Source organism: Microcebus murinus, chromosome 14 (genome assembly GCF_040939455.1).
Source record: "Microcebus murinus isolate Inina chromosome 14, M.murinus_Inina_mat1.0, whole genome shotgun sequence".
NCBI lineage: Eukaryota > Metazoa > Chordata > Mammalia > Primates > Cheirogaleidae > Microcebus > Microcebus murinus.
This window is the reverse complement of record NC_134117.1, coordinates 66757976-66782597: the sequence shown is the minus strand read 5'-3', so window position 1 is coordinate 66782597 and position 24622 is coordinate 66757976. Positions and strand designations below refer to the sequence as shown.

At 50.1% G+C, this 24622-nt stretch overlaps 1 protein-coding gene across 1 annotated transcript in view; it reads left to right on the top strand.

The window, feature by feature from the left end:
- GRID1 (glutamate ionotropic receptor delta type subunit 1) overlaps positions 1-24622 on the top strand; it is a 673637-nt gene that overhangs the window by 612831 nt on the left and 36184 nt on the right. Inside the window, exon 13 of the mRNA XM_012788001.2 lies at positions 19106-19301. Within this exon, the coding sequence (XP_012643455.1) occupies positions 19106-19301 (196 nt within the window). The remainder of the gene's footprint in view (positions 1-19105; positions 19302-24622) is intronic.

The following is a 24622-nucleotide window of genomic DNA, read 5'->3' as shown; positions in this document are numbered from 1 at the left end:
GTCGAGTCCCAGTTCAATCTGCTGTGGGGAGAGGCAGCGGGGGGGGGGGGGGGCTCTGCACAGGAGAACTGTTCCAGGACTGGGCCCCTGGGAAACACCTGCTCACTGTATCCTGGCCTCCCACGCCTCCTGTGTTGTCAGAACAGTGTGGGGGGGTGGTTTTAGTGAAACCTGGATTTGAATTCTGGCTGAGCCATTGACTAACCACACTGGGCCTCAGTTTCCTCACCTCTCGAATGGCACCACACTACCTCTGCCAGTATGTTCTGGAGATTGAGTGCGTAATAAACACTCAGTACCTATTAGCTCCTCTCCAGACCGTATCGGGGGGTGTCACTAAAGTGATGGTGCGGTTCTTTACAAAAGAGGTGGACTATCAGAGAGTTGCTCTTTGCCTAGTTTCTTTTTTGCATGTGGGAGGGGTTTGCCAGAACCAGAGCCTTGACCTCCGGGGGTGAGCTGTGCACACCCGTCTCTGCCCTCCCCTGGGTGGAATTATGCTGATCTTGCCTGGCAACGTGCCTTCCTTCCCGAGACAGCATATCCCGGGGATGCATATTTATGTATTTCCAGTCATCACCCCAAGAGCTCAGATTTTCCTGTCCCTAGTGTCACTTTAATTAATACACTCCCATGTGCTGGGTGACAAAATTAGGTTGCAGGGGTGGCAGGCGTTTACATCACAGAGGGAGAGAAAAAAGGTGTTTTGCACCGTTTTCCTTCTTAAGCTCCGTTATTAATCTTTGCAATCAATACTCCTTTATTTTTGGCTCCAGAAGATGGTGGGGTAGAATCAGACTGTCAAGCAATCTAAGACCACATATGCATAAGTAATAGACAGGGTTTGCTCCTTTCACTCTAGGTGAAAGCGCGTGTTCCTGGCCAGATGTGACAGGGCCAGGCTCTGCGATTCTCATGCCAACTTTATAATATGTTTGATTTAGGTAAAGTGCCTGGAACCTACTGGGACCTAGTTGTTATTAAACACCATCTGCAGTTTTCACTTTAATTAATATCACAAGAATTAGGATCCCATGCTTTAATTACCATGTTAACCCTTTAGGACCACGGGAAGAGGGGAAAGTGGGGGTGTGCGTGTGTGTCGGTGTGGTTCTTTAGAGGGGTTTGGGTCTGTATGGTGATGCCCTTGGTCCTGAGCCCCACTACTTTGCGCCTGTGTTGTGGGCTGGTCACCGTCCAGGTGTGACCCTGGGCCTGCTGGGGTTTGCTTATGTGGAAAGGAAACTGGAGTGCATTTGCCCAACAGAGAGGGAGTCTACTGATACATGAGTCAGACCTGTTTTCCTGACCCTGTAAGGGAAATTGCCTCAATTATAACAGTAGCACTAATAATAATAGCTATAATAATGACATAAACAATGAGTGTCACTAATTGAGTACTTACTATTATTTTACATTGTATTATACGATGTACTATATACTTATGTATGTGTGTGTGTGTATGTGTGTGTATATTCAATGTCATACCATCTATACAGTTATGGGCTAGGAACTGCCTAAGTGCTCTCTTCTTAATTACATCATTTAATTTTTACCACATTAAGCTATTATTGCAAATGAGGAAACTGAGGCAGAGAACCAGTCCACACAATTGGTATGTTGCAGAACTTGGATTCAAATGTAAGCTTGTTTGAATCAAAGCCAATGCTCTAATACTTTTCACTAACTTGCATCACTTAATAAAATATTCATGCTGAAAAGTTGAAAGGAAACTCTCCAAGTAGAGGGGTGACCTATTGTGCCGTCCTGCATTTCATTTCCTCTGAGGGAAATGAAACCTCAGATTCTGATATCGCTGCCCTGCCACCTCCAAGGTACTCATGGCTGTGGCTTCGAGCTCGGCTCTCAGCAAAGAGACTGAGCTCATCGCTTGGGTCCCCCAAGCAAAGCTAATGTTGGCTGGGACTTTGAAAATGCCTCATCAAACCACGCAGGAAAGAAGACATGAATACATTCAGACATTACAAGAGATAAGGAACTGAAAGCAGAGATTGTGAAGTCTGAGATGTAAGGTTAGCCTCAAAGTAATGCTCTAATTCCAACGGAATAGAGTTTTGAAGTTAGGCACTGCTGGGTAGAAATCTTTGCTTACACCCTCACCAGCTAGAAGACCACAAGTAAACTACCATCCTGTATGCCTCAGCTTCCTCCTAGGGAAGTGCAGATGTTCACACTTGCCTGTCTTGGGTTTCACGAAGGTTTTACAGTGCCTGATACGTAGTAGGCATTCTTTAAACAGCATGGCTTCTCTTGTCGGAGGCTCTTACGTGTTGACTCTCAGACTAATGGATCATGGAAGATGTAATCTTGAACTGCCAGTGAGGAGCTCCCTTTTGGACCTTTCAGCACCTCTGTGTTGATGCTCTGCTGCATGTCAAGATGGAATCACTATTCCAGTGGCAGGAGCATGGCACCAGGAGCGAACTCACATAGAGGGGCACTGCGCCTTTTACACTCCTGGAGGTGTCTCCTTGTCTCTTCACAGGTTAATCGACTCATTTATTCACCCATTATGCAGTCACTGAGCCTGTTTGGTACCCAGATGGGGCTAGGCATTGGTGGGGTAACAGTACTGCACTGACATCACCTTGTAACCAACATAATGCCATATAGCAAGGGTTGTCCATAGTCAGAAGTCATCTCATCTCATCTCATCTCATCTCATCTCATCTCATCTCATCTCATCTCATCTCATCTCATCTCATCTCATCTCATCTCATCTCATCTCATCCATTCATTCTTTTATACATTTCTACACTGAAGAGATCCTTTGCTCTTATTACATGCCTGGCATTGTGTCAGACTCCGCAGATATAGAGGTGAGTGAGCAAACATGGTCTGCACCTTCGTGGAGTGGCGGTTGGCAATGCAGAGGAACAGAGTGAGTCAATACGGTGCCTCGAGACACGTGCTGTAATTAGGGAAGTGTCTGGGATTGTTGGAGCACATGGGGCTGCCTTCGTTTCCATAACAGAGTACCACAAACTCAGTGGCTTGGACAAGAAAAAATTATTGTCTCACAGCTCTGGAGGCTGGAAGTCCAAGGTCACGGTGCCAGCAGACTGGATCCTCCTGAGGGCTGTCGGGGACAGTCTGTCCCTGGCCTTCCCCTAGCTTCTGGTGGTTGCTGGCAATTTTCAGCACTCCTTGGCTCGTAGTTGCGTTACCCTGACTCTTCCTTCATTTTCACGTGGCATTCTCCCTGTGCAGATGTCTGCGTCCAAATTCCCCGTTTCGTAAAAAACTTTTTATTTTTAATTATTACAGGCATATACTAGTTGTATATATCTATAGGGCACATGTGATGTTTTGGTACAGCATACAATGTGAATTAATCAAATCAGGGTAATCGGAGTGTTCATCACTTCAGGCATTTAGCATTTCTTTGTATTAAGGACATTCCACTTCTACTCTTTTAGTTATTTTAAAGTATACCCTGACTTTTTATTGATTATAGTCACTTTGCTGAGCTATCAACTATTGCTCATTCTATCTAACTTTTTATAAGGAAACCAGTGGTATTGGAATAGAGCCCACTCTGATGACCTTGTGTAACTTGATGACCTCTGATAAAGATCCCCTAAATAAGGTCGTGTTTACAGACACTGGGGGTTAGGACTCGAGCACGCCTGTTTTGAGGGGGTGCAATTCAACCCATACTGGGAATATCTGCAGCAGGGTGTTGGAGGTAGGGATACATAGCATGAGACCTGGAATATGAGGAGCTCCCACATGTTTCGGAAGCAGAACTGTTCCGGGAGGCAGATGAGAAGGACCAGGGGCCAGAGAAAGCGCTGTGGGCTTGGAGAACAAAAGCTTTCCTTGCCAAGCACATGGACTATCGGGATGGTGGCTGGGGGACTAAGTGGGGACAAATCCTGCAAGGCCTAGAGTCATGTTTGGAGGGTCTCTTCCTCCTGGGGCGGCTGGGGAACAGTGAAGGTTTGTCCAGACAGCGTCACGGTCAGGGTCCATCACCACCTCCCACCGAGAATCTTGTCACGGCTGCATGGCAGGTTGTGCCTCCTACAACCTGCACAGCTCTGTGCCAGCCACGTTTCCCTGTTACTCCCTAACACCAGGAAAAGGCTGTACGAGGCTCGGTTTAGGCACGGGGTGGGGGGATGTGGCCTCTTTCCTGGGAGAGGAGTCCTGTGGTTTGGAAGGAGAAGGGAGCCCGTCTCTGGCTGGCACTGGCTGCGTGGGGTGGGAGGAGTGATGGAAATATGGTGTGCAGGGCTGCAGGGAGCGGGGCTCCCTTGGGATGGGCCTGTCCTGGCTGCGGCTCCCTGACTGGCTCACTGGCTTCTCTCGTTGCGGTCACTTGGCCTGTGAAGCATCCTGTCCTTGTATCCACACCCTCTTACCTGCTGGTCTCCTCAAGCCAAGCGCCCTCTGGTCCTTTTGCCTTTACTTTTCCAGCCTGACTGGCCAAACCCATGAAGGGAGTTACCAGAAATGCCTTTATAGACAACTGTAAGCATCTCTGCTTATCTACCGGACTGGAGCCTTGGGAACAGAAGAGAGGGGAGGAGAGCTTGGCCGAGGCAGTGAGCCGCATGGCTCACACATTGCCCATCCACTCAGGCAGTCAGAAGCCAGTGCCTGTGCCTGCCACACAGCTCTTGGGACCTGGGCACAAATACCCAGGTGGAGCCTGGTCCTGCTGCTCCAGGCCCTGAACCCCTGTTCTACCTGTCCGGATGCCCTGTGAGCACGACAGGGGACATTTCAGAGAGATCCGTGCATCTGGCAGACACAGCAGTCTGGAGAGACGGCAAGCACAGAGAGTACCGTCTTTGCATACAGTCCTTTGAGGTTGCCATGGAACGCTCATTTCTCCTGAAGACTGGCAGGTAGCTTTGCCCCAAAATTCACCACCACTCTGCCTGCTGAAAGTCATCCTTGCTTCACTGAGAAGGCATTGGCTTGGCTTTGCGTTTGTGGCTGTTTTTTGTGCATTATCTTTTATTGCAAGGCACAGTGGGGACAATATTATGTTTCAGGGACACCTGCAGTGGCCTGAGCTGATGTCTTTGAAGGTGGTTAATTTGCTTTGCCCCGTTGGGTGCTGTATGGCTGCAGCCTTGGGGTGACTTGGGGACAAGTTTCCTGGGGCCCTGCCTCTGGGGAGGTGGCTGCCAGCACCCTGCAGGGGCGAAGCTCCTGGTAACTGAAAAACTGGATTTTAATCATTAGAGGTCTATTCTTTGTGAGATCCTCCCCATGGTAGCTGTGGGTACCAGCAGACACTGCAAAATGAGATTCCCGTTTTCAGAGAAAACAGTCCATGGTGCTGCTTTGCTGGAAGAAAGAATAGTAAACAAGATAAGGTTTCTAGTTCCAGACCAGTTTTAGTTTTAGTTCTATGATTCACAGAATCATGAAATAGCACAGCTAGGATGCCCTGACAGATCATGCTGTCCAGGGTTTCCATTGCAAATGTTTGCAGGGATAAGCAGAGAATATAAATGTTGCTCTAAGACCAAAGAGAGTGCTAAGCCTGTGATGCCCCAGAAATTAAATGCCCAGGCTAAAAAATGCAAATTCAAAACAGACAAATGGTGGGCTAGCCAAACCAGCCACCTCCGAGCCACTCATGCGGACCGGCAGTTTACGACCACTGACATAGCACAATTTTCTCGTTCAATAATTGAGATAACCGAAGCTCGTGACAATAGCTAACACTTACAGAATATTTGTCACAGGCTATGTTCAGTGCTTTGCCTGAATTCACTTGATCTGTGACTGTCCCCATTGTGTGGATGAGGACACTCATGCACAGAGAGGTTAAGTAGCTGTCCAAGACCACAGAGCTAGCAAGTGGTAGAGTGATATTCAAAACCACAGCCGGATGCCAGTGCTCAAGCTCCAAACCCCTGCGCTGCACCGCCACTCCAGTGTGGGAGCTCTTCAGAGCAGAGGAGTGCCGTGTCTCCTGGGCAGGGCCCAGGACCCAGGCCCTGGACTCCCAGTAAGATAGCATCTGAACCGGCCTGCGTTTCTTCCCAGTTTTCTCCTGCTTCTCAAGGGGTTCAAGGTGTGGAGCCAGGCTTTGCAGCCAGAGTAGCTGGTGTGCATGCTCAGCTCTGGTTCTGGGCAGCTGCAGGGTCCAGGGTAAGTTAGTGCGAGTCTCCGGTGCCTAGGGAATTTGGTTTACTTCTCAGGGTCCTGCGATAACCTCCTCCCAGGGCTGTCATAAGGATCCCGTGGAAGGGGGGACTAGTGCCGGGTCTGGCTGTATTTGGATGCCCCCAGATGCTTGTGTCCTTCCATGGACTTTCCCGCAACCTTTCCGTGGTGCTTTATCCAGTGCTCTGTAGCCGGGCGTTCTGCCCCCGTGGGACGGCCTATTGTTGGACACTGGCAGAGTTATCCTGAGTGCCTTGCCCAAGCTCTAAAAAGTTAATGGGATGAATAATTACCTCAAAGAGCAAGAAGCAGGGCCGTGCTCTGTCCTGCCAGCATCCCGGCGCTGCAGCTGTAGATAATGTTGCTCTGATCGGGGCACCGGCGGCCCCCCTGATGCCGCCTGGGGAGCGCAGGCACCTGCAGCAGCCAGTCTCTGCCACCGGCCAGAGAGTGCCAGGTCGATGCTCTGTGGCTTGTGGAGCCCCTGGGGTGGTGTTGCGGGCAGCGGGCATTGCTAATAGTGCCACAGGAGCCTTTTGTCTAAGAGAAAACCAGCTGTAACCGAACGGCCATGACATGGACAGCATCCCCACTTGGAGCTGGTTTGGGAAGATGTCTCGGGAATCTTGGAGATCCAGGCCTGGAAAGCTTAGCACCAGACAGCCCAGCAAGCTCAACGTGGTGCTGGCATGGACCAGCTCCGGAAAAGCTCATCTATGAGGTGGGAAGAATAACTTATCACAAAGGGTAGTTCTGAAGACGAGATGAGCCAACTCATAGAACAGCACTTGGCCCAAAGTAGGGCTCCTTCCATCTGCTGAACTCAAACATGACTTCTCAGTGACAGAGCATGCCTTTATCCTCCCAACTTCCCTTTCTAACCTCTCCAGCAGAGTCTATATCCTTGTTAAAATGGTCTTTCTGCAAACAGCTAGCATTTTGTAGCTTCGTATTTAATTACAGCTGGTTTTGCATTGTTTAATAACTGGCTCCTCTGTGATAGTCAGTCACAGTGTTTTCCCTCCAGCTGGGTATATTTTCTTGTGCCATGAGTGTTGACTGCTCAGACCCGTAGACAAGCCCAGGCAGGCAGATGTCTTATGTGCCATGATCTCTGCGCCGGCTACTGTGGTTGGCTTCTCTGTAACAACAAATCTGCCTCTTATGAGGTCCCTATCCCACCCCATCCCACTGCTGAGGAACCCACAGTCATGGCAGATGATGTCCCTCGGTCAGAGTGTCCTGTCTCTCTTGCAATACTCTCCTCTGTCTCCTCTCCACCTCCTGCCCCAGGGCCCTTGAGTGCACCTCCCCACCCCACACACAAGCCTGAACACGTGCACATGCATGCCTGCGTGCACGCTGTACTCATTGCCACCTCAGCTCTGCCTCCTACAACACACGGAACATGCTTCCTGCGGTGGCTTCCCCACCGTCCAGAGTGCAGGACGTGCCAACCTGCTGAGCTCACACATTCTCCAGCTTCCTAATTATCTGGGGGACGTTGGCAGTTTCTCTCTTTCTCATTATCTTTGCACTTCTACACAACTTCCATTATAACTATGCTCTAAGTATTTTATGCGCAATTGTCCCTCAATCCCATTCTTAGTGCTTAGCTATGTGCCATTTCTGCTCCCTCCTCGTAAACTGTTAGTAGTTCCCAGAAGGTTTCTCTGTCTCACACACATCGGCGATTTAAACATACTGTTACCTTTTCTCAGAGCATCTTCCATCCTTCTCCTCTACATGTCAGTTCCCTCTTTCTCCTTAAGTCCCAACCTGGCCTCGCCTTCCCCAGGAAGCCTCCCGTTTTGCCTGTGCCCCCATTGGCTCATCTGCCAAGCAGGGACCAGTTCAACGTCGTGTGCCCAGGACTCTGCTTAATGTTAGCATTGCATTTTGCATGATGTTTCTAATCATCCATGGACTTGTTTGTTCACCCCCCTTGCTTAGCTATGAGCTACTTGGCACCACCGTGGGATAACACTAAAGCATACAGGGTTTTGTGTGACCTCCCATAAACTCCTTACTCTCCTGGAGCCTTGGTTTCTTTATCTGTGAAATGAAGGGAGAGCAATAATTACCCCCCAATAACTTCAGGAGAAGGTATTGCCAAAGTCACATGAACAATACAAAGGGAGTGTTAGCACGGGGTCCTGACGTTAGTCCTGCTGCGTCTTTCTTCCAGCACGTCAAGTGACTGCCGGGGAACTGACACAGCAGAGGGCTTAGGCAGACATCTGCAAGGAGGAGCGGAGGGATGGAGGGATGGAGGAAACAAACCCGCACAGGGAGACAAGAGACTCGGGCTGTTTCTCTGGAGCAGAGGGGGTGCAGGCTGTGCAGGGGGAGGGAAGGCACCTTCACAGCCTCCCGAAGGGTTGCCGCTCTGATTTGCATTTCAGTGACATTTATGACAGCCTCATAATGGATTAAGAGCCCCGCACTGATATATTAAAGGTTAATGGTGCATCCTGCTTTTGTATTGATTTGTGGCAGCAAATATTTGCGGGTGTTGAGAGCTGGGAGCCGGCTGTGTTCTTGGCATGTAGGAGCTGCCGGCTGGCGGAGCTGTTTGTGCAGGGCTCCCCCGGCGTGGCAGGGACACAGGACACAGGAGCCAGGGAGGCAGACAGCGGCCATATCCCGGGAGAATTCTGTCAGCCTGTGGATGCTGATCCGTGAGGAAGCCGGGTCTAGAAGTTTCAACACGCTGAGGGTGGAGGAACCCTGTGAAGAACCAGGCCTGACTCCTGGGCTCCTTGCTGATCCATTCCTGGGCTGACTCTAAACCACACAACTTTGTGCTGCGCCCCTGGCTCGGGGCCAGGAAACCAAGTCAAGGAAGGGCTTTTTGATTCAAGCCCTTCAAACCACTGTTACGCCTGCTTCTCAGCAGATGACCGACACACAGTTATCGTGAAAGGAGACTGGTCAATCTAAGATAAAGACTTTTCCGATAGACTATCTAACCAAGGTGTTTTAAAGGCAATAAGAAGGCTACTCATTCCTATATGCATTCATTCATGCATATAACCCCTGTTCATTAGAGCGTCTACTATGAGCTGGGCACTGTGGTGGGTAGGGAGAAATTATCCCAGTTTGCCCCGCACTTTTCTGATTTTAGCGCCATGAAAGTCTAGTATCCCAGGAAATTGCTCAGTCCTAGGCAAACTGGGATCATTGGTCACCCAGGTTGTAGGCACTGGTGATAGAGCAATAAAGCAAACAGCCAAGTCCCATTCTATGAGGAGAACTGGCATTACATATCAGGCTGTGATATGTTTATTTGTACTGTGTAATTTAAGGAGGGTTATGTTTTGTTTAGGGTTGTCATGGAGAAGGTAACATTTGATCAGAGAACCAAGACCCTGGGATAGGAGCCAACTAGGGGTCTTAGGGAAGAGTGTGTCAGGATGAGGATGAAAACAAGTGCAAAGGCCCCAGTGTGAAAAGGCAGGGAGGACAGAGATTTGGGGTCCATACCACGTGGGACCTTTCAGGCCATGTGAGGACTTCAGATGTTCCTCTGAGAGACAAGAAGGCATTAGAGGGTTTTGAACAATGGGGTGACATGATCTGATATAGATTTCAAAAGGCTCATTTTGTTTGCCCTCCAGCGGATAGACTGGTGGGGGTTAAAGGTAGAAGCAGGGAGACACCCTTAGAGAGACAGTCTCAATATCCAGGTAAGAAGCAAAGGGGTGAGGAGAAGATCATGGTTAGGGTCGGGGTAATGAGGACAGTGATGAGAACTGATCAGATTCTAGAACTACCTTGGTAGAAGAGATTGGATGTGCTGAAATTACATGTGCGATATTGTAAGAAAGAGAGAAGTCCATAGTGATTCCAAGGCTTACGGCCACGGCGTCTCAAAGAATAGGGCCATGTCTGATTGAGACGGGAGAACTAGAGGAAGAGCAGCCTTGGTGATAGGTTTGGGATTAGCTAAAATTTGAACATGTTCAGTCTGAGGACCTGTCAGCCATCTGAGTGGAATTGTCAGGTGGGCAGTTGCCTGGAGGGGATGGGGTGGGTCAGCTCAGGTAGGCATTGGGGTCACAGGTGTATAGATGAAGTTCAGCCAACTGACTGGATGAAATCACAGCAAAGGGGCTGTCACCACAGAAGGGAAAAGATCTATGCCCTGAGCCCTGGGACACCTGAGAGTCAGAGTCTGGGAAGAAAGAAGAATCAGGAATGGAGATGGACTCAGAGGTGCCTGTGAGATGGGAGGAGAACTGCGCCCTAGTGAAGTTCTGGAAACCGAGGGAAGGATGGACATCTAGAAGGGGAGAGCGGTCAGCTCATCAAATGCTGCTGGGCGGGAAAGTGAAGACTGGACATTGGCCAACGAATTTGGGAGATGACTGATGACCTTGGCAGGAGCAGCTTCCTTTCAGTGGTGGGGTGGAGGTGGCGAGAGGGAGGTCCGTGAGAAATGGGGGGAGGGTGACGGGGACGGTGACCACAGATAGCTCTCCAGAGGAAGACTGGAAGGGTGGTTGGAGGAGGTTGGATTTCACAGGATTTTCTATTGTAAGATGGAAGATGTATGTGTTCTGAAGCGTATGGAAATGATCCGTATAGAGGAGCAATTTCGTGATGAGGGAGACAGAGGTGGAGACAGGAAGAGCAATGCATTTTGAGAAGGCCAGGAAATCTGGGGTCCAAGAGACAGAGTTGGACTTAAATGGGAGCAAAAGCAAAGCTGCTGTTTCAAGGGAGGGCAGGCGGGTATCTGGTGGTTTTGGAAAAAGGAGTTCTTTAGAAAAGCAACATTCTCCACTGGTGGCCACTCCCTTCTTAGGAAAGGGGGAAGCAGGCTCATGGTCAGAGAGTCATCTGAGAGTGGGAGAACGAACCGCACGGGGAGATTTAGAAGATCGCCAGGCAATATTGAGGGTGCACGGAAGGGTAGAGGCCGGGATTCCGGGCCCACTGGAGGGTAGGGGGTGATTAGACCCTCACCATGCTGGGCTCCAGCCTGGATTCCCACAGCCATATTCAGCCCTTCAGCTATAAGCACAGTTGTTCCAAACCAGAGATGATTCTTCCAGAAAACATGAACTCAGCCCGTTGTCTGTCAGGCCTTATGTGGAGCGATGGGGATGCAGAGATAGACCCGGAGTCCATGCCCCAAGGGTGCTGGTGGACAATACGCAGAGTGCAGCAGAGTGTGAACGTGAGGATGGGGCTGAGCCCGTGGGGCTTGATCCCGTAGGCGTAGATCCAGGCTCCCTATAGGATGTGACAAACTGAGCCGGGTCCTCCATGGCAGGTAGGTTTTAGTCACCTAAACAAAGCCGGGCACAGTGCAGCAGGTAGACAGTGAGCCTGAGGGAAGCCTCATAGACTTGAGAGAGCCCGAGGTGTGCTGGGCTGGCACCCCAACAGCAGAGTAGCCCCCAAAAGGCTAGAGGAGGCAGCACTGGAGCACAGAGGCTTCCAGGCTGAGCCTCCCTTGCCGAGGGCAGTAGAGGCCCCAGCTTTGGCTTAGTGAGGACTGTGGGCATGGAGCCACTGCCACATGCCAGGACCTCAGCTGGGCCCCTGGTCCGTGGTTACCTGACCTCTTCTGGGGGATTTCATAGCTCCCATTACGGAGCCCTGCTCAGTTCAAGATTGACTAGGCTGAGTTTGGCAAATCAGGAGCACGTGATGCTGTGCCCACCTTTCAGAAACTCATGCCGGCCACCCCGTGAGTCTGCTAGGGTTGAACCCCGGCAGGGGCTGCAGAAGTGAGGGAAGTCCGGCTTGCCTTGGTGTGGGAGCCTCAGCCCTGATGGGCCTCGGAGCGCTTTGGGTCAGCCTGGGCATGCGTGTCTTGCTCTGAAGACTGAAGCTGCAGCACCTACAGCCCCTCGGAGCCCTGTGGCCAGCTGGTGACTGACTCGGCCAGAGAGAGGCTTCCTCCTCTCAGCGGTCTTGGCTGACCGGGAGGCTGCCCCAGGAGAGGGGGCGTGGAGAAGAGAGGAGAGCAAGGGGCTAGGTTCCCAAGGCTCAGAGTGATGCTGGGCAGCAGGTGGATATTTAAAATCATTCAGATAGCACTTTTGTTAACAAAATTAAAAAAATGCAAATTTTAGAGAAATGCATTTGTAAGAAGTGGAAGCCTTACAACTGTTCTCTGCTTATTCCTCTTACTTTTGTTTCTACATTTATTTACATTTATTAATGTTTGAATGGAAATATACTATGTACAAAGGCTTTGAGTAATTTATGTTGAGTACTTTTTAATTTCAATAGTAATTGAACAAGTGGGATTTGGAGGAGAACAATGTGCGGGAAGGAAGGTTAAGGAGGGAGGGCATACACCCCGTGGCCCTCCAGGGCTGGCCTTCAGGCATAAGTTTAGAGAAGAACCTTGTGTCATTTTCCTTCCACAGGCCACATGAGCCTCACCCTGGGGCGTCACCAAGTGTCCTCATAGTGGATCTGCAGTTACTCTACTGACCACTCAGAATCACACCCTAACTAGCCTTTGAATAATACAAAGGAGCCCCGTTATCTTAGTCTGTTTTCTGTTGCTTTTAACAGAATATCTAAACTGGGTAATTTATTTAAAAAAAAAAAGAATTTATTTCTTATAGTTCTGGAAGCTAAGTCCGAGGTGGAGGGGCTGCCTCTGGCAAGGGCTTTCTTGCTGGTGGCGGGGGGCTGGGTGTACTCATGTCCTACTTCAGACCCGTCTTTCTCTTCTTATAAAGATACTGGTTCTAGCCCCATGAAAACCCATTAGACCAGGAACGAATTAGTCCATTGGTGAGGGCAGAGCCCTCAAGACCCAGTCACCTCTCAATACCACCACCCTGGGGATTAAATTTCAGCAAGCGTTTTGGAAGGGACAGATATTCAAACCGTAGTGCCTGAGTGTACCCCAGCAGCCCCTCCTCCAGGCTTCCCGGAAGGTCCTGGGTAAATGATTCGAGCTGGGGGAGGCTGGGAGACGACTCCCCAGCTGCACTGGATTGTGCTCCCTGCATTGCTGCCTCTGTGGGCCCAGTCCCGCCTCTGCACACTCATGCCCCCCCCCCGACTCTTCTCAGAGCAAGGAAAGGAACCGGAAAAACACATCAGCCCCAGTGGCTAAACGGCCACCTCGCTACTTTATCCAGTCGCTTGTCTAACCTTTCCTCTGTCTGTTCATCGTCACAGCATGTTCATCGCTTGCTCCCTGATAGCAGGTGGCAGCCGACCGCCCCCCACCCCTGCCCCCAGGCCACATGGGCCGGCAGTCCGTTTCCCCACAGTCTGCAAGCTAAGACTGCTTTTCTGGGTTTAAACATTTTAAAGTGTTGGAAAAAAACACAAAAATAAAGAATATGTCCCAGTCTTATGTGGCCCTCAGAGCCCACATATGTACTATCTGTCCTTTTCCAGGAAATTTGCTGACCATGGCTTTACCTAATTGTGGCGGTGTTGTCATTGTCATTGCTCTTTCTCTCCCCTCTCCTCCACTATGTAAACCCCACAGGAGCAGGCCTAGAGTGGCGTCTGAGACAGCAGGTGCACGGGAAATAGGGTTGTTTGGATGGTGACTGAATGGAGAAGGGAGACCCCTGGCAGCCTTATGCTTCTTGGGAGAAAGGTCAGAGAGGTTGTGGACACAGGAAAGCCCTGGGAAAGAAACCTGGGAGGGGCATGGGAGCAGACGGGGGCTAGGGGCTGACAGGGGAGTGTCACAGTGCCTTCTGGAAGCAGGGTGTGGAACCCTAGCCAGGCATTCCCGATGACTTTGCGCAGCACTGTCTCTTGCGGTGCCGGACTTGGCTAGGAAGCCGAGACTGCGGGAGTCATAGCGAAGGCATCTGTGGGCTGCGGCCAAGGCGGCGCCACGGTACCAGGGTGAGTGTCCCCTCCCTCCCGCGTCTTTTGGGCCACTCCACCACACTCTGTTCTCCTTGAGGAAGAATAATAGGGCGTCGGGCTTTAGATGAATCAGGCCATGATGATGGCTTCCCCAGCATTGTTGAAATCTGTTCTACATGTGCTGTGCATTGATTCTGCTCTTGTTGCAAGTGTATTTATCTCCATTGCCAATGTAAATATTTCTGTAACATGCAAAAATGTATTTATAAGTTCTGTATTATTGATTTTTCTCATACTGTAAACACATTTATCTCTTTGTTAATGAAAATGTATCTAGGAAATAATAAGATTGATTTATGGAGAAAGGGGAGGGAGGCGGTGCCGAGCTGGGGAAGCTGTCCTTGGCCACCGCTGAAGGGGCCTCGTGGTTCTTCCAGGGGTGCATGTTTAATGGGAGGAAACTGTTTTCAGAGGCAAGGGATGCTTGTGAAGTCCTTTTGCAAGACAGTCTGATGTGCACTTAAGTGTCAGCTATGTTTTCAGCTTGGGGAGACCCCAAAAATCAGTAATCCAGGCCAGGAGATAGAAGCAGCTTCTGTTGGTACTAAATCCAGTTTTGGAAGAGCACAGTTGAGTGGAAGATACTGATTCAAAAGTAAGATTGGAGGAGAGAGTAGGTTTTGCCAGGGGAAGATTCCAATGCAAAACATTATGAAAAGGTAAAGTAAGAAAACAGGCGGCAGAAGTGGGCTAGGCCTCCAGGTACACACTCTTGTGCTGTGATGCTTCATCAGCCAATCCAGATCCTGGTGGGAAGCCTGGGGCTGATGCCTTCGAAGCCACTGTCCCCGAGCAGTTCCTTGCCTAGGTGCTCACTACTTCCCCAGGGAGGCCTCTGCTAGGCCGTTACCATCATGGTCCACAAAGCAAAGGGCCCAGACTGCCTGCCAGAGAAGTTTTGGTGTCTGTGGGCTCATCCTGAGTTCAGACTTCCCAGGTCATCAGTTCAGGTGCCCTGGGCCCTGGAGTATAGCCGTTGACAAGGCAGCAGACTGCAGGCTGACAGGGAAGCATTTGTCCCTTGGAAGCAAAGTGGAAACCATAAGAAGGGCTATAGGCTCCTGCCCCTCCCTGGGGAGACAGAGGGCTGCAGTCACATGAGTTTTGAAGCTTAGACATGCCACCTGCCCATGCTTGCTTCTGTCCAGATGTCAGCACCCTGGACCGTGTACCCATGACCCCTTCACATGGGCCCCTGGCTTCCACCATTTGAACTACGAATAGTCAATCTAACAGAAGAGCTAGCATTTGTTGAACACTGGCTATGCTCTGGGTGTATGTTTGTGATTATTAATCTTTACCAACCCTGCAGGGTAGGTATGAGTTATGAAAATTGAGACTTCAGACATTACATGACTTGCCTTCATGATTGGTTCTGGAACTTGTGTGCGTCAGAATCACCTCAGGGTTGTAAACACACAGACTGCAGAGCACCACCCCCAGAGGTCCTGATTCGCTACCTCTGGGATGGGGATCAAGAATTTGCATTTCTCATAAGGTCCCAGGTGCCACCAGTGCTGTAACTCCAAGGACCACACTTGGAGCGCTACTGGTCTATGTCAGACGGCTAAGGTTTTCAGAGGCAGGCTACACACCCAGGGCTGCCAGGTTCCATAACCTTGTCCTTCTGGCCGATAAGAACTGCCCCTGGGGTGCGTCCCACATGGGCCACGTCTCTTCACACATCAGTGCCTTCTCAGGTAATACCCTCTCTTCCCGGAACATCCTAGGCCTTGGTTCTCCGTTTGGCCACTTCTACCCATCCTTCATGACTCAGCTGTATAATTCCTCTTCTCAGAAACCTTTCCGTGGTTCCGGCCCATGGTTGACTGTTTTTCTCCACTGTGCTTCCGGGATCCCCCATACAGACCTGGATTTTCACCCCTCCCATACTGCGTAGTCCTTGCTGGTTTACGCCTCTGAGCATTCACTTACCCGCCGCTATAGACCTCCCGAGGACGCCCACCGTGCATTCCTTGCTCTAGCACCGCTGTGCCTCACCTGGTAGACTTTCCAGAACTGTTGGTGAAAGAGCTGGGTGAATGACTTCAGTGTGTCGTATCATGCATTTCAGGTTAACAGAGACCCCACCTGTGATGGGCACGGCTCCTTCATCTGTCTGGCGGGAGCGCCCAGACACTTTCTGGCAGTGGTCGCTGAAGAGACTGACTTCAGAAAAGTGCTAAATTGAGTGTGCTGCTAACACAGCCGCCTCCTGGCAAAGCTTCCCTCCTTGCTTGGCGAGTGTCCTGTCTGACTTCAACATCTGTCTTCTGCTGCCGGCCTGTCCCTGTCCTCCTCTATTCCTCTCTGGGTGTCCCTTCCCAAACTGTGCACCTGACAAGAGGATGACTGTCCCAGGGAGATGGTGGCTGTGGGGTATGCATCATTGGGCCCTCGTGTGCATACCCCCAGAGAGCCTTGTATATAAGCTTATTCACCCTAAAGTAGGATGGGAGAATCTACTGTGTGCCAGGCATGCTAGTGAGCTTGGAAGCCTTGGCCGAAAGACAGAGTGTGTATCTGAGACAGGAGGGTTCCCTCTGGGTGGATTTGTAGCTGGTGATGTAGAGGTGATGGGTGGAGGGAGCCCCTGGGTCTGAGCAGTCAGAGAAGAGAAGACGGGTGGCGTTTCGGGGTGGGAGCTATAAGCTATGCTGGGGCAGAAGTGTATGTGGAGCCATAAACATTCGGGCTGCCTGCTTGTTATCCAGAGATGTTTCCTGAGCCTCTGGCCGTGGGCACCATCATGAATAAATACCAAGAGGAAAGAGGAAATCTCCATTTCAAATGTGGGGATGCAACCGTCATGCCCTAGCTCCTCGGCAGTTACCCATTCGTTCCACACTCATAGAAACTGCAGTAATTTAGAGCAGTTCAGTATTGAGACCCAACTGTGTAATTCATCCCGATGTCTCCCATTCATCAAAGCCTTGTGTGTGTTTGCATTACCATGAGAAAAATAAGAAATGTGGGGGAAAAAAAGATCCCCCCTTCTTTCATTACAGGCAAATCACGACAGAGTTACAACCCTTGGGGCCCTTCAAGCGAAGGAACATCTTGCTTCAATTAGATATAAATAATGAACAATAATTACAAAGATCTCTTCATTGAATTTATTATTTCATGTTTCCTTTCATCTGTAATGTATTGAAACGAATGCTGAGCTCTGTTTGTGGGCTGCATCGCAGGGACCAAGCAGTGCCGGGCGTGTGTCTCCCAAGCGGGAGGGGGCTGCAGGGCTGGACTTCTGTGGGCTTCTGTGCAGCCGCTGTCAGCCCTGTGGATGCAACAACGGGGCTGCCGCTCCAGTCCCCCAATCCTCATGGTCTACTGGGGACCCAGACGGGTAATCCTAGCTCAGAACGGTTGCTGCCAGCTATCAAACACTGACTTTGCACCAGACCCTGCTCTAAGAGCTGAACGCAGATCCCACGTAATCCTCATAGTGACCCCTGCTACAGGTTCTGCTTCTCTCCCTATTTTTAAAAGATTTGGAAACTGAGGCACAGAGAAGTCAGCCAACACTCCGGGGCCCACAGTCTTAGGGTGCTGGGGCTGGGAGGCAGGGCGGGCAGCCGGGCTCTGGCGTTCCTGCTTGTCCTTGCTCTGGGACGCCACGCTCTGAAACCCCAGAGAGATCATGCTGCCGTGGGGCCTGCACACCGCAGAGCAGCGCCGGGAGGCGGAGGCCAGCAGGGCCCTCACGGGGAGAGGCAGCAGCTGGGTCTTCCCGGGGTTCGCAGAGGTGTGAGGGTGGCTGGGTGAGATGAAGGGGTTCTGGGCAGAGGGAGCGCCCCTGCCTGCTACCACGGATAGAGGTGGGGGATTTCTCATTTCAGGACTGACACGGTGCTCTGGGTGGGGACAACAGCCTGTTGAGACCAGAGGTGGAGGCTTGCGTAGATCTGGTTGGGAAGATCAGCTCTTCTCGTGGGAACGTGACTCAGTGAAAGGCGGTGATCGTGACGCAGGCTGATAAAGGACATTGCGATTTCCGCAAGAGAAATCAGTAAAGAGCGAACACGTAGGAGTCTGGAGAGACAGCCCGGCTCCCCACTGGGCTTTTCTTATTTTTCAGTTCTATCTGGTATGCGACATTCTCTCAACACGCTGAGCCGGGTACTGCCCTTCTGGGGCAAGTAGGAACTTTTTAGCAATTAATCAGTTCTTCCTGCTCCAGCTGTCTTTCCTTCCCCAGAGAAGTCTCCTCTGCTCCCAGCTGGGAAGTCGGCTCCCAGGATGCCCGGCCTGCCCAGTGCATGGGGTGCCTGGCCTGCCCAGTGCACAGGGTGCCCGGCCTGCACAGTGTGCTGGCTCCGCCGCTGTGCGCCCGCCGGGCTCCCGCCCCTCCTCCACTGCAGTAGACCCAAGGCCCCCTGAAGCACTTTGTAAATCTTCATCAGCTTTTAAGTACCTGTCAACATTTAAAAATCAGATGTCATATAAAAATCTAGTTTTCTTTATATTTTTGAAAACCAAATTGGTTGGGAGCAGTAGTGAGCAGGGCTCAAAGTTGGCAGTGGCGGGAACCCCAGTGCAGCTGCAAGCTCTGGAGCGGATGCCTCTGAGCCCACCCAGCCCCTGAGTGGGCTTCTTCCCCAAGCTAGTTCCGAGTGTCAGGGGCCAGCCATGGTCATCGCAGGTCTTGCCAGCATGAGTCTCTTTACTGCCCAGCTTCTGCAGGTGTCTGAGTTGGAGATCTCAGCATACAGCCCTGACTCTCTATATTGCAATTCTCCCTCTCTGTTTGTTTCTATAGCTGGACTGTAAGCTCCTTGAGGGCAGGAATCATGTCTTATTCATCCTGAATCCCTGGATTTCAGCATAGAGCCTAGTTTTAGGTGCTTGGTGACCTTGCTGAATTAATCTAACCCTGGGGAAACACACTGGGGTAGAATGAGATTCCAGTAAGCCTCACTGGGCTGAGGGACTCGTGCAGTGGGGCATCTGGAGTGAAGAACACGGACAGTGGGCCGTGGCCGGGCTTGGCTTCAGCAGCGCCCTGCAGCCCATCTGTATCCCCGCAGCGTGTGGGGCGGGACACGTACCCATGCCTCGCTGCCTTTCTGCGTTTCAGGACGTTCCAGGACCTGTCCAAACAAGTGGAGATGTCTTACGGCACGGTCCGGGATTCGGCTGTCTATGAGTACTTCCGAGCCAAGGGCACCAACCCCCTGGAGCAGGACAGCACGTTCGCTGAGCTCTGGAGAACCATCAGCAAGAACGGAGGGGCTGACAACTGCGTGTCCAGTCCTTCGGAGGGCATCAGGAAGGTAGGCGGGACTGGCACTCAGGCACGTGCACTGTGACAGGGCCATGGGCGTGGTCATCGCCCTGGTGGGAGACACCTCTCCATCGGCATCTGCCTTCTGGTCGCCTGTCACCTGCAGGGTCATCCATCTTCACACATTCTTTATGTGGGTGCCCGTTCACCCATTCCGGGCAGCAGGATCAGAGTCTGTGCTCATTGGGAACTTTCTGAGTTTCCAAAGGGTGCTGGCTGCAGAAGAACAGACAGATTAAGCCTGAGCCTCAGCCCTCCCTCCTCATGGGCTCAGAGGTTGGTGGCACAGGGCTCTGCCCACCCCAGGTGAGAGCACTTGGCAAGAGCAGCGTGGGGAAGAGGTGTGCTTCCAAGTTAGGGTCTGGCTCCTTGGTTCCAGGCTGAGGATGTGGCACTTACCCACCAGGTACTGCTGTACAGCCCTTTCAGTGAGGAGGAATGTGGTGGGGTGAAGGCGGGCATCATGATGCTGTTGTTGGAGGCGTCCTTCTGTCCAGTGGCCCCCACATGTGGCGGCTGTTCTCCCTGAGGTCATTAGTGAGTGGTGTGACAGAGATGTGCAGCCCTTGGCCAGCACTGCTGCCACCATGAGCAGACTGGCTGCCTCAGTGTCTCCTCCCAGCCTTTTCCTACTCTGCTCACCCCTCACCTCTGTGGAACCTTCTCACACACTCGCACATGCATGGTCATGTGCAGTCTCCTCTCTCTCTCTCTCTCTCTGTCTGTCTTACACATGCGCACACATACATACATACACACACACACACACACACACACCCCTGCCCTCCCTTCCCCATCCACTGGTGACTGCCTGGCCTTCCTGTAGAGGGCAATGGCTGTCAGGATAGCTTGGAGCAAGCTTTGGGGACACCAGGGCCCACCGCGCTGCTCTTCCTGGTGTGTAAGGTGCTCAGCAATTGGCCAGCTCCTACAGCAGTGCCCCAGGGGGTGCCCAGGGAGAAGCCTGAGTCCCTTTTGCATTGGGAGCATGTGGGCATCAGGACAGAGTGTGCCCTTTGTCCCCTGGCTGCTGTGCTCTGTGGAGTGAGTGCCCACCGGGAACGTGCTCTCCTGCAGCCCTTGTCTCGAGGTGACCTTTCCTTGCCATTTAGCCACATTGAACAGCATAAAGCGTGTAGGCTCTGGATCCTGACACCTCGGGGTGTGGATTCCAGCTTCACAGTTGACCATCAGTGTGAAGGGAGCACATCTGTCTCCCATCTGGAACCTCTCGGGGTTGAGAAAGACCTGGCAACTTTCTGTTCAGGGTCTCCTTAGAGATTTAAAATATCCAAAATATGAATATTGTGGTAGATTTTGAATGTCTACATTTAACCAAGTGACACTTTAACAAAACTAATAGAATGCAATGTAGCTGTGTTATTCTTGTGTGTACAGGATTTATTAGAACCTCTTAATTGGAGCACGGCAAAGGGTGGCGCTCTAACCCTGAGCTGCAGGGTCTTCTTTCATCCCTGACAGTGAATCTTTGTGGTGGAAGAGTGACCTCATTTGGAGATAATGAATACAAGGTTGATTTAAGGCCTCTTGCGAATGTAAGGCCTGGGCCAAATGGCCTTGGAGTTCCCTCCTCTGGCTTTCTTTGCTGCTCAGAGAGCTTCAGCAGACCCATCCACACCGGATCTCATGAAGATTCATTGCAAAATGCTACAAAAAGTGCTGCTTATGAAAGAAAAGATAGCTACTTTTGACTTTATTAAACTTCTTCTCATTAAAAGACACTTTAAAGAACGAGGAGGGGATATTTATAACATGTTAGCAATATAGGATTAATATGAAGAATACATCAAGAAGTTTTACAAATCTATAAGAAAAGCTCAAACAATTTAAAAGAAAAATGGGCAAAAGGCTCGCACAGGCCTTTCACAGAAGAGGCAACACGAATGACCAATAATCATATGAAGAGATGTTCAGAATTATTAGTGATCTGTGAAATGCAAATCAAGACCATAAGGATGTATCGTTCTACACCAATTAGATTGGTAAAAAATGAGAGGTGGTGGAGAGGACGTGGAGTAACAGGTGGTTAATTGCTGGTGGGAGTGTACTCAGTGCCATCACTTTGGAAACGAGTTTACCATTCTCTTAAAAAATGGAACATTCACATACCCTATGGCTCAGCAGTTTCGCTCCACTGTATCCACCCCAAATAAATGTCCATTTGCACTTTAGACACAAGAAGGGCTATGACAGCATTGCTTATAGAACCAAAACCCTGGAAACAATCCAATGACCCTTTAACAATGTAAGAAAATATTTTCTGCCGTGAAATGGATGGACTACATCTTCATCCAATAGTATGGGTGAATCTTAGCAGAATAATATTGCATCAAAAACCAAGTCAATTTCATATGGATCAAACTAATAGAAAATAAACTAGAACAATATGCCCTTTTAACAACATATAAGATACAGTCATACACACATCCAAAGTGATGATAAATACAAGATTATCCACAGTGTTTGCTACAGATGGAAGAGGCAGAGCAGCAGGAAGAAGCACGTTGTTGGATGTAAGTCAGGGCCGGTGTTAAGTTTAGATTAGCATGAGAGTTTTTAATTTTTTAAATTTCTTATAATAAATGAGTTAATTAAAACAGAGGCCCATGCTTGGACAAATGGATGGGTGTCCCATAGCAGGCGTTGTTTTAAATCCTATTCTGTTCACCTGTTCTGGATTCACCTGTTCTATTCTGTTCTAGATATGTAAGTCAAGACCGAGCCAGGTAGAGTTTGGCTTGTCACAGGTGCCAGCCCCTTCCCTCCATGGACTCGCTTGTTCCTCCAGCCTGGTGTGCCTCAGCAAGGCAAGCACATGCACTTAAAACCCTCTGGAGGGTGATCACTCTGGACATGGGTCATTAGAGATATGTCTCCTTGTCATCCTTTTTAGTCAATTGGTGGCATGTAAGAAACCGTTCACCCTCTGTTGATATCTAGGCTCTTACTCATGAATAAAACAATGTTAAAAATTGTGAAGGATGCAGATGTTTCCTTATCAATGCCTATTGCATCATGATACAGAATCTACTCTTTTCTTCGGTACATAGAATGTGTTACTTTTATGACACCTTCATTTTATAAACCCCATGCCGGCTTCGTGATCACAAATCTCTCTCTTGCATTTGTGTCTCTAAGAAAAAAAAAAGACACAAAAACAAGCAAAACTGACTGCCAGCACTAGAAAAATGTTAAGGGTTTTATAACTAGTGTCATAAAAGGGAGTTTATAGTATTGTCAGAAAATGAAATGTGCTGCATTTTTTACTGGAAGAAAAGCTCAGGTTCACTCTCAGATCTCTCTTCCTCTGTGTCTGCTGGATGGCCCTTGCACCCACATGCTCGTCTGGAATTCTTCCTCTCCCCACTCCTGCAGAGCTGCCCTCTCATCCCTGCCCCCAGGTCATGGCTTCAGCAACCTTGTGAGTTCCCGGGCCCATGTCAAGGGCAGACCAGGCTGGGGATGGCTGTGCCATACGTGAGGTCAACAACTTGAATCCAGAAACTATAGGAAAAATCCAGCATCGAGGGAATTATGGGCCTGAGAATAATATTCAGGGAGGAGCAACCTCTCTGGATCCCAACAGAGCCTACTTCTGGCAGTGCAGGAGCCCAGCAAAGGTGAGAAGATGCACACTGAGGGGCTTCTCCTGGAAGCTTCCTTGGTGATGGATCGACAATCACACGTCTAATTTTCAGTTGCTCTTTGGTGACTTGTCTCTGTTTTCAGAGAGAGAGCTCAGTAGTGGAGTGATGTCTAATTGCTTCAAAAGCCAGTAGCCTGGTATCAAGGGTAACCCTGGAGAGCTGCTATTACTTTTTCCTTGGGAGTGCTAAGGCTTTTAATGACTTGAAACCAATTTAGTTGGGGAGTTGCCTAGCATGAGTGATCACTTTTCTACAGTGTCAGAACCGAAGAGATGTCATGGTTGCCCCGCCTCTGAGACCCAGTCCTTCATGCCAATGGCCACTTAGGTAGGGATAAGAGCAGAACTTCCTGGGCCCTAGTGAAAAGAATATGAAAGAATCTGGAAGGGGAGGGAATTGGAATTTTTATTTATTAAGAGATTACAACAAGCAATTCTTATGACAAACCTACCTGGCACTCAGTAAGTCTCAATAAATACAGGATTGCTCCAGAGTGAGTCATCTGTTTGCTGTCTGACTGAACAGAGGCAGATAAACGGGGCCATGGTTCCTGTCATCACTTAGCAGATCACCTTCCTTAGATCCCATGACGGCAGGGATGAGAGAAATAGCTCTGGGATTCCTGTCAGGCTTGTCTCTTAGTAACCTGCTCCTGGGGAGGAAATCCTCCCAGTGGGTTCTGAAAGATGTGTCACAAAGAGAGACACCCTTCATCCCTCTCAGCCACCTGCACCTACCAGGCCTGGGGAAAGACTAGATGAAGCACTGACAAACTGTGGCTCATGGCCAAATCTGGCCCACAGCTTGTCTTTGTTAATAAAGTTTTATTGGATAATAGCCAAACTCATTAATTTACACACTATTTATGGCTGCTTTCTTGCTACTTCAGCAGAGTTGAGTAGTTGTGACAGAGACCATGTGGCCCACAAATGCTAAAATATTTATTATCTGGCCATTTACAGAAAAAGTTTGAGGACTTCTGGTTTAGACAGGAAGGCAATCCAGGGGCGCTGGCCCTAGCTGCACGTCCTCATCACAGGCCCCGTTAGTGAGCAGCACCGCCTCTGAGGCTCCATCATCTCACAGTGCACAGGCAGAGCTCCTGTTCTGGCTGCACCATCTAATGGCATGTGGGCTCTGCCTTTGCTTGTCCCTAGTTCTGACTCTGGTGGCCTGGAAACTTCTCCATCGCTGCACAGGGACCCTTCTTTAGTCCTGGCCTGGCCTGGCCTCCCTCTGAAATCTATAGGGCAGCCTCTGTGTCCCAGGCACTGTGCCAGATGATTTACACACGTTCATGCTTTCATGCTAAGTATACTACTTGATTATTATTGTCCCCATTATGTAGTGACTGGACCTGAGCCTCAGAGAAATGCAGTAACTTGCCCAAGGTCACACAGACAGGAGTAAGTAGTGACATGGTCATCAAAACCTTGCTCCAACCCTGCCTCTTCCCGCAGGGTGGCACTGTCTTTTCTATACCTCCGTGTGTCCCCTCCCCCTTGTGTACTCTTTACTTGTGCTTGTGTTTCCTTTCTTTGACACCAAAGTAGCAAGATATATGCTGTCATTTTTAAAGGCCTTACCCCTCCTTCCATGTGTCATAGCAAAGGTTATTTAAGTCTGTGACTTTATCTTTCGA